The following is a 10,292-nucleotide window of genomic DNA, read 5'->3' as shown; positions in this document are numbered from 1 at the left end:
GCATTGCTGGGTGGTGATAGCAGGGTTCTGGAGTTTGGCAGTCCTCACAACCCCAAAGGCAGGCTCCCTCAGGACCTCCAGCAGACGGTGTCGCTTATTCTCATCAGGTATTTGCCAAGTCAGTAAAGTCTCTTGAATATGGGAGAGTCAAGAATCGAATCCTTCCTCACCTGCAGGGACTGGAAGGGCTCCCAAGAAACTCTGGAGTCTCTTATAGGCTGCCTGATCACTGGAGGAACGGGTCACCTCTCACAGAATCTCCTGGAAAACCCTCACACATTCTGGGGTAGCTTCAGTACCAGCAGTTTGCCCCGCTCCCCCCTGCACAGTCCCATCACACCCGGAGGGTACGGCAGACTGGTCGGCATTGGACATGTCTCCTGGTGGCTCTCTCTCTCTCTCTACAGGGGTACACAGCGCTTGAATAATATTCTAGCACCCATTATACGGGAATCCCGGACGAGCCCCCAAAATGTAACCCGGACGGTACTCCAAGAGGTGCTCCTCTCCAATTGAAGGGATCAAAGCAGGTGCACAAGTGCTGTGGGAGGTGTAGGGACTCTCCTCCCCCTATAAAGCAGAGCCAGACCACCAATGGGGACTTAACCATATATCTTTTAATGAGGGAACAATACTGGATACATAACCAGTATAAACCAGGGGGTATAGGGGACACTACAATGCCCCAAAGGGGCAGGATTCAACAAAGTTTAGATACTTACAATCATAGACATATTCATCCAGTTGACAAAAGACAGGGTTAACCAAAATGTAAAACACAAACAGCAGAACAAACCATACTGGTTGGTATTACTGGAAGTACAAAAGGCACAAAATACAAACTGTCAAATTACAAGGAATATAGGGCCTTCGTACCTGGAGGGGGAGAAAGCACAATGGCCCCTTTCCACTGCAAGAGGAATTTTTCCCTGTTAGCTCACTCGCCCCAAGTCACCAAAGCTAGGACTTGAACTCAGATCTCCTATGTGGTAGACAGAAAATCTACCACACAGCCACCAGTACTGGTACTACTCCAAGTTGCTAGGGGTCTTGGCCTTCCTGGAGCCCCGGTTTTGTGTCAAGCTACCTGTCCCCTGATTGGAGGAGCTGGAAGCAGACTCAGGAACCTCTAAGGTCGATGCTCAGATCCTTGCTGGAGCTGGGGAGCCTTTCCTGCTGGCTGCAGCCTCTCCTCAGGGATCCTAGAGCCCAGTGGGGAACCTCTCCTGCCGGCCGCACGCCGAGCTGCTGAGGGTTAGTACTGCTGCATTAGTACAGTACTTTTTTCTCCCTAGTACTCTAGATTTGTGAATGACTACAAAGGTGAAACTGTCCATACCTGTTTTTCCCTTCTTTAAGATCTGTCATACCAATGCAGATGACTGTTTTCAGTTTCTCTCAGCCCAATACATGCAGTGATATAAATCAGTGAAGACACTTGTAGTTTTTTGGGTTTTCTCTTGATTTAGTGAATACAATAGTTTGTATTCCAACTTGCCTACTGTCTTGGTTTGCTCTTATGCTTGTAGTGTGAATTCACTTAGGCATTCAAAACGAAAAAACAGGTTTAGAAAAAGCTGGCATAACAATGCTTAAAAATAGATATTTACCAATGAGTATGTGAAACGTTTTTCCTGTAAGTGTAGAAGTCACCAGAACCCCACCAAGCTTCATAAGGTCACTGTAGTAAATATCATTTGGCCACTTCACTCGCAGGTCAATATCCTAAAGAAATAAATGTGCGTTTATAAACATGTCTTTCTATTCCCTTAGAGAAACTATAGTGGCACACAGGCCATTAAGTCACTCAGTATTCCATAATTTCCGTATCACGTTGCTGCCCCAGAATAGGTTAATTAAGGCCTTTAAGAATCGAAGTGTGCAGAAGGCTTACTGGATGCAGCTGAAGTTTCCTGGTGGCTTAGTATCAAGACAGATATCATTTAGTAAAAAGTTATATAGCAGCTACCAGCATCTTAAAGGCATTGTAAGTAACCCGAAAGGGAGACTAGAAAGGCAAGTAGCAGAGGTCTTCCCTGAATATATCCATGTCACTGGTATCCACAGAAAAAAAATGCAGAATTTATTTACATGCAGTGGAAGTGTATTACAGATTTCAAATTACAGTACCTATTCAAGAACGATGAAACTGGTGACAACAGCCATTTATAAACGTCACCACTGTAATAAACTTATCCAAGATACTTTGCAGAAATTGGACAGGGAGGCAATGAAGCTCAGCAAGGAAGTTTAGAAAGGAAATTTAGCACAGGAGAAAATTCCAGAGCACAACTAACTATATAAATATTCAATAAATGCCCTAAAAATATTCACACATTAAGCAGCTATGTTCAGTCTGCACTATGGTTCTGGCAACACAAACTGCATCATATGATGCCATTCCACTGCAATAGAGAGGTTTTTGTTAAAACCACAGAACTGAACTGAACTTTGCACCAGCTACTTAAATACAAAAAAGAAAGCAACTGTGCTTCCTGGAACTTGAAGAACTGTATATGACTAGATCCCAAGAGGCAAATTATGGGAGGTGCTCCTGGAGTACAAGAGTCGGGTTCCCTCCTCCCCTCTTACAGATTATGAAATCCCTTTACAGGATGTGTGAAAACTGCACCTGGATCCATGTCTACTTTCCTGACAGATTTAAAGGCCAGAGAGGATTCCATTACACAGATGTCTCTGCCTATGTGGACAGGAAACACTAACTGATTCTAGTACCATAAAGAATTCTACAAGAGAACACCAGCAGTATACATTTGTTACTGCAAACACTAGAACATCCCCATTTCCACTGTGGAAGGCCTTATAAATAGATTCTTCAGACACAGTTCTTTTCAAAGTATGCCACAGTTAAGACATCCAGCAAATCAATATTAAAAGATCTTTTCTGGGCACCCTGTGCAGGTCATTATTTTTTGTGTAAATAAGCTTCATCAGACTCAGAAGTTCAGCTGTCTTCAACCTTACTTAAGTAAAACACACATCACTAAGACCAGTCCTTGCCTATTACTAAGACCGGACACTCATACCACTAAGAACATACTGAATATGGCAAAGAATAGTCACACAGATACACCCACAATAGTTTTCAGTGGGCACGTCTACATGAAACACTTACTGCACATAAGTGTCTACATGAAACACTTACTGCATATTAGCCTAATAATACTGCTTAGTAGCATGTCATGGCAAAAACTAAGCTAACAGCCAACCGTGCAGACACAAATGCGCAGCAAGCATCACTAAATAACCATGTGCCAGTGCTACTGTGCAGTGTCACGCTCAAGCTGGGCTCTGCCAGCTTTGCCTAGCAACAGGTGCCTCCAAGCACTCTCCTTGCGATCTGGGAAAGCCCCTGTTTGGTTTGCTGCATGGCCCCTGGCCATGTGCTGGGGAAACCCCGTCCCCTGGGGAAAAGCCTGCGAACATTTTGGCAGGAAAAATCAACCAATCAGGGTCTGAGGTGAGGCTTGTCGTCTGGCCTATAAAGACTGGGGCGGAATTTTCCACCCAGCAGAGCAGAGAGGACAGCAGAGCAGCGCGCAGACACCAGAGCATCCATCGCTCTCTCAGCTAGCTGACCAGAAGCCGGAGCTTCCATCGCTTGGTGGGTAGGCCTGGCCAGCTTCCCACGACTTCTCCGATTTCCAAAGTAACTATTTGCCAATCAGTTCGATTTAATCTAGGAAGGTCCACCGATTTATTGTTTTCGCCCTTCACCCAAAACTGAGATTCGATTTTTCGTCCCTCACCCAAACCGGGGCGGATCGATTTGCTTTAATTGTTTTCGGATCCCTCAATTGTCTGTTGTTTGTTCGTCCGTCTCCTGAGCCAGGACGGGACGTGCAGCCACATTCAACACCGGGTGGTGCATAAATAAGTGGATCCCCGATTCTCTTTGTTTTCGTTATATCCCTCCCTCATTAGGGCGGGGACTAACCCAAGGGTAACTGCCTGCGCAGCCACATCTACATCAGTGGAGCGCGTGTAAGAAAGAGACTAAATAAAAGAAAATAACTTGGAACCACTGCAAGTCCGCCTCTCCCTCTCGCTAACTTAACAACAGGGGATAGAACCCACCGGGGCAACAGCCACAACCTGGCTCCCGCCCCGCACATGCAGTAACTCTAGGTACTGCACATTTAGTTAGTACTTTATTAAGGAAGTACTAAACTAAATGTGTATCTAAGGCACATTTATGAATGTGTAAACGCACCCAGTATGAACTATGTTGTAGTGACATGAGTTGTTTGACATAATACCAGTAAAGCAAAGTGAGGTGCTGTTGTTTCCAAAAAAGTTACTGACAACTTTTAAAATTAAAACAGAAGTGAAGTATTTGGCAGTAACTTTGCCAGTTACATGCAGGGGTAGCACATGTAAGAGATGAGTAGCTGATAAACAGTGTTCTGAGACGGAGACAGCTGAAACTATATGGACAAGATTTGCTTGTTTGTATTCAGGCACTGATGTGTACAAATAAAATTTAATATTAAAATATAAGATTTTTCACAGTGAACTGTAGATGGTGGGTAAAACTGCTGTCTACATAGAACTGTAAATATTAAGGACAAAGACCTAAAAATGACTGACTGATAATTTGAGACACAAATATTTGATACTTTTGTATGGAAATCCTAAAATGGAGTTGGAGCATAGCAAACCACATTAAAGTATGTTAAAGTAATATTAAGGATCTGACTTACGCCCACAGAGGTATGGAAATTCAGAGCTAGGAATGAAACCCCATCCATAACTTAGTCCATTGTTCCCAGCTCCTGCAGCTCATATGGCATGTATGTTCATCTGCTATGTGGAGAGCCCTGCATTACATAGGTCCAAGAAGGAAATTTAAGCATACAGTTTCAGATTAAATTTTGAATTTCCTTGCTTTAATGGATTTGAGTCAGACCCTTAACATTATTTTAACCTGCTGTCTGTAATTTGATTTCCTTTCTTTAAAAAAAACCTAGAAACCTAACAGGAAGTTAAGAGAACATTTACTTTCACTGTTTGGGATGATAGGAAATTAAGTCAGACATATTTAGTGATTTCTCTTGATGAATTCTATTGGTGATCTCCCATTATCTCCAACTATCACATAAGTTATTTTTAGAATCCCTTCTAACATATGCTTTTTGTTTCTTATAAGACAGATTTCACTGCTGCTTCCTGAACACAACAAGTTATTATGAAACTATAAACCAACATTCAGTAGACTCCAGTATATGTACTACTTGCATATTAATTCTTTTTTGCACCAAAATCCATTATACCAATCAAGTTGCTGCTACTGAATAGGCTAAAGTTAAAAAAAGGTATCTGAAAAATAGCTTCTGTATGTAACAATATAGCACAGATGGCATGAGTAAGCAAAAAAGTTTCTTACCCTATTAACTCCTTTCCCCCCTTTTATGAATCATAATTTAAACAGCTAGTTCTTTACTCTCATCTATTTCAAATAGTCAAAAAGTCACTCCTATCCAAGGATTTTTATGATGCAAATTTCAGCCTGAAGCAATTATTACAAACAAGATAAGAGGCTCTGAAGTTAAGAGGCTTTAATAGAAGGCTTGACAGACCCTAAACTATAGAAAAGCTACTGGGTGCCACTACAATAAGGTTCTTGTGTAAATGTGTATAAGTCATTGATTTTGTATAATACAGGAAACATATGCTTTAGTTAACTAGTTCTGTAAAATACCAAAGTTTTATAGTTAGCAAATATTAGGAAATGGTAACATTAAAAAGGAGATCTATGAGGTGATGAAGAAGATTGGTTCTTCATTTTCACACTGATGACATGACACTTGATTCCCTCTTGAGAGCAATGCTCTTAACTTCTTGCTTTAGAAACCATTATTTTTTTTCAAACTTTCACAAGAGGTGGAAAAAAATCTTTTAAAAGGAAAAAAGTGGCCACTGAAATTGCTCTAACAAAAAAGCAGAAAGGGATTTGTCAGTTTTATTCATTTTTTCCTCTCACTTTTCCTCAAAGTTTCCATAAACAGTACAAATGAATCCAACAGCACGAAAAAGTAAACGGTAAATTCATCCTCTTTGGAGACTGAATTTTAAAAGCTCAACAGATCACAAGCAAAATTAATTTGGTGATCTCAATCTAGGCAAAAGCAGACATTGCTCATTTGGCAAACTCCAGATCTGCTAAAAAATATTTATAAAATAAAGAAACAAAAAGCCTAAATCCACTCTTTTAGGTGGCCATTATACAGTACAGTGATTAGAGAGCTAGAACTTGTACAATCAGTGACACTACCTATTGAAGGTCAAGTTCAAGTCTGAACTCTATGGAAATAAGAACATAATGGGCATTTTAAAACAAATGAAAACCAAATGGGATACCTGATACCCAGGTATAGATCTAACTGAATCCACCACAGCGACAGACATCAGGTGTTGAATAAAAGGAATTCTCTGTCCTAGCTGGGAGTCCAAAGGAATAGAGAGATGCAAAGTTCCTAGAGCACAGCCCACAGGGCTGAGCCAGACATTTCCGCCACGACCTGATAGGGAAAACAAAAGAACAAACAAAATTGAGTAAGCACTAATATATAGAGCAAAAAATTATATATAGACAATAGGAGATGAGAAACATATTTCTTCACCGATTACATTTATTCTCAGATTACATCTGAGAATCTACAGGAAGTAAATATCCAATAGTTTCCCAAATTATTTCAAAGAAAAGCTATATTAAAATTCTTTGCTTTTTCTTAGAGGGTAGTGGTTTTGTTATTATATGCTCAGCCCATAATGTTTATAGAAACTTCCTAAATAAAGAACTTAGATGCTTCCAGAACTTCCTTGCTGTTTTGTAGTATGACTATTCCTTTTTTTCTTTTTAAAGCGAAAAACTACTAGTGAAAGGTACTCCTGAAAATGCTGGATATTGAAATCTTCTATTTATCCACACCACAAACCATGGTGACTCAAGGCATAAAGTCAAATGGGAGCTTTGATTCTGATTCAGATGGTTTGCTTTAGTTTATTTCCACTGTAGTGATAACCACTTGTATTATATGGAAGGCTTTCTAACAGAAAATACAGCAGATCATTCCACAGAAGCCACCAAATAACCACGGAATAATTATTTTTGGTCATTATCAACTTAGGCTGGAATAAATATGAAAACTGGGGTGGGGCAAAGGAAAGATGATTGCTATATTATTATCAATTCATCTTGCACTATTCGAAATATTCTTGATACAGTGCAATTTATTAAACGATCCTATTGACGACACTAAATACATTTTACTTTATTAGCATTAGAAGAAGACCTACTGACCTTTTCCTTGTGTTTGTCGCACTGCGATAGCTATTAAACCCATTTCCTTAGGCAACTCGAACATCAACCTGCCAATTAGGAACACACTTATCAGCTACAACAGTGAGCAAAGGTCTACCATTAATGTTTAAATATTAGTTTTATTTCACATTAAAAGCATGATTTACTCATTTTCAATTATTATTTCTAAGCATATCAAAAGGGCACCGGAAGATTTAAAAAAAACTAACTGAAAAATTATCAAGTTAAAATACTTAAAAATAATACATAGTTCAGTTAAGATGCTTACTTTAAGTACATGTGGGTTGCATTTCTTCAGACTTTCTCAGGGAAGTGCTTATTCCTTCTAACTTGTGTCACTGTTTTCAGTGACTAGTCTTTAAGGTGCCACCTTGCCTTGCCTTAGCCTGACTTCAGACTAACAGAGCTAACTACCCTTCTACCTTCAGTGAGCAACAACTAGCAATTTCAGACATTTGTTTCTACTTAGAGCAATTTTTGTTCATACTCCAGAATATAACAGCAGCAGTTTCTGATTATTTAGAAAACCAATATGGTGGCAATAAAGCAGTTTAAAAGATACACTATCCCCTGAGAACTAATTATGATTTAACTACAGTAAATAAATCTACACCTTCTGAGAACTCTAGAGAACACTGGCTTACTTTAGGCTTGTGTTCTGCTTTTAAAATAGTTTCACTTAAAAGAATACTAACTTCCCTCTGGGGATAAGTAGAAAGTGCACTCTAACACCATCAAATGAGTCAACATTAACTTTAAAAAAAATCTACCGTGAGAACTTTCTTCAAACATACTTGCTCTGCATTGCAATCCTTCGTTACAATTTCAGTTTTGGGGAAAAGAGGGGTTATTTACAAATAGACTAGATCCAGGAGATGCTGCTGGTGTCTGGCTAAACTTAGTACATGTGGCCAATGATTTACAGACTGAAAATTTCTCTTCCTATGGGGGATGCAAGTACAAAATACTGCATATAAGTAAAAAGTGATTTTGCTTTAATGGTATGTGCTATGAAAATCAGAAAAGAGTAACTAACTCAAATGTATTTCCCCTGAATTTAGGAAGCAGATTTCAAAGTCTTCCTGGAATCAAGAAAGTGACACTAAAAGTTGTAAGCAGAAGTGCACCCTCTGCTGCTCACTGGCTGGCTATGAATGTTATGGCAAACAACCACTGAAGGAGCCATACAACTGCCTTCCTTCATGGCTTGAAACATGGTATTATTAATGGCTGTGGCTAGATAAGGGAAAGGAAATACAGAAAAGTAATCATACTCCCAAAGGTTTCAGAATAACTCTGCTTAAATGGTTTGAGTACTAAAATGACTATCATTTAAGTATGTTATTCTGAGAGCCACAAAAAGTGGTTTGGGCTATAATGCACCTTCACTAATTACAGTTACTTCTTGAACTACAGCTGACAGATGACTTAAAGGCCCAACAGATGTTTTCTCATATTATTGCAAGAATCAGCATGAGACATTTCAAAGAGCCAGAAGATCTCTTTGCCAGTCCCACTTCCATTTCACATGAAATGCAACTTGATAATTGTTCTTTTGGACACTATAAATTACTTATTGGGACTGTAGTGGACTATCTACCATCAAATCTGACCATTAAATTACACCTTTGCTTGTGTTGGGACGTAGCTAGCAGAAAACTCCCAAGAGGTTTTTTGGATTCATGTGGCTTTCATACTGTCTCCTAGGAATCTTGCAAGTCAGAGATCTTCAGCATTTCTTTAGCAATACCACCAAGTCTGTGGTAATCTAACAAGTAAATCTAATTTAAATTTGAAAGGAGAGTTAAGCAGAGATTACAGATTTTGCTGAAATAAACTAGTGTGTCATTCCTATATTCACACGATAAAATTGCTTTAAACAATAAACAAACCATAGACGGTTACAAGCTACATCTATGAAGGGGGGAAAAAAAAAAAAAAAAATCAAGAAAAGAAAAAAAGTTATGAAACCAAATGCAGACCTCTAGAACAGAGAGCTGTATGGCATGGAGCCATTAGAGGTTTGGCAGCAGGTAGCATTATATTAAGAAAAAGACCGAGTCTCTACTGCTTAAGGCCAGGAAGAAATTCTGTAAGGAGGGACACAACATAGCAAAGTTGCTAGTACTTAGGCTGAGACAACTGGAGGCAGACAGATTTATCTCTGTGTTCTGAGATTGCTCTAGGGGCCTTACTGCACAGCTCCAAGGCAATAATAAAGTGCTTGTGAACTTTATATATATAATTTGTTTGTCTCTAGAAGATTTTTTTTCACTGTTCTATGCCAGAAAGAATCCACTCTAAATGGATTTGTATTTTCAGCTATTGGCAACCACTGAAAAAATAAAGGGATTCTATCTATGACTGATTGGAAGGAAAGGGATTTCCTCAGTGTGATGTTCATCATGTTTCCTCACAGACGTTTAATTCCTTATAGTATCATAGTTGGTAGGGTTGGAAGGGACCTGAACAGATCATCAAGTCGGACCCCCTGCCTTCTTTAATCCACTTTCCCTTCATTTTTAAAGTTTGAGGAAATTCTCTTATTTGGCACCTCCAAATTGTATTACACTCAGAATTAACTATGGATTATGCTGAGACGCTTAACCAAACCTACAAGATAGAACTCACAGTATTTTAATGATTCTGGAAAAAAGGGGTTTAGATTTCATTTCAAATTTTCTTTTCCACCATGAATATTTGGTGGTATATCTCAAAATATGAACTAATCAAAATATATCAACTTTTTAACTAAAAAATATTCAACCAACAGAAATTAAAAAAACATAGGCAGACAAGGTTCTTTGGGTAAATGTGATATTTTTTATTAGACCAACTAAAATAGTTGGAAAAATTGTTCTTTGCAAGCTTTCAGCTACAAACACCCTGCTTCAGGCAGAGGGAGAGTCAACTTCAGGGAAAGGATTCTCCCTATGCCTGAAGAACA

General features: G+C 39.2%; 1 protein-coding gene across 2 annotated transcripts in view; it reads right to left on the bottom strand.

Moving 5' to 3' along the window:
• The window catches only part of HLCS (holocarboxylase synthetase), a 217,204-nt gene that overhangs the window by 12,399 nt on the left and 194,513 nt on the right, over window positions 1-10,292 (bottom strand). For both annotated transcript variants that reach the window (XM_019524393.1, XM_019524392.1), the window contains 3 exons: window positions 7,325-7,392; window positions 6,382-6,542; window positions 1,611-1,725 (listed from right to left, as the gene is read on the bottom strand). In XM_019524393.1, coding sequence (XP_019379938.1) covers window positions 1,611-1,725; window positions 6,382-6,542; window positions 7,325-7,392 — 344 coding nt within the window. The remainder of the gene's footprint in view (window positions 1-1,610; window positions 1,726-6,381; window positions 6,543-7,324; window positions 7,393-10,292) is intronic.

This window comes from Gavialis gangeticus, unplaced genomic scaffold (genome assembly GCF_001723915.1).
Source record: "Gavialis gangeticus isolate Ggan-Ray unplaced genomic scaffold, GavGan_comp1, whole genome shotgun sequence".
Classification (NCBI taxonomy): Eukaryota; Metazoa; Chordata; order Crocodylia; family Gavialidae; genus Gavialis; species Gavialis gangeticus.
This window is presented reverse-complemented; position numbering and strand designations above follow the sequence as displayed.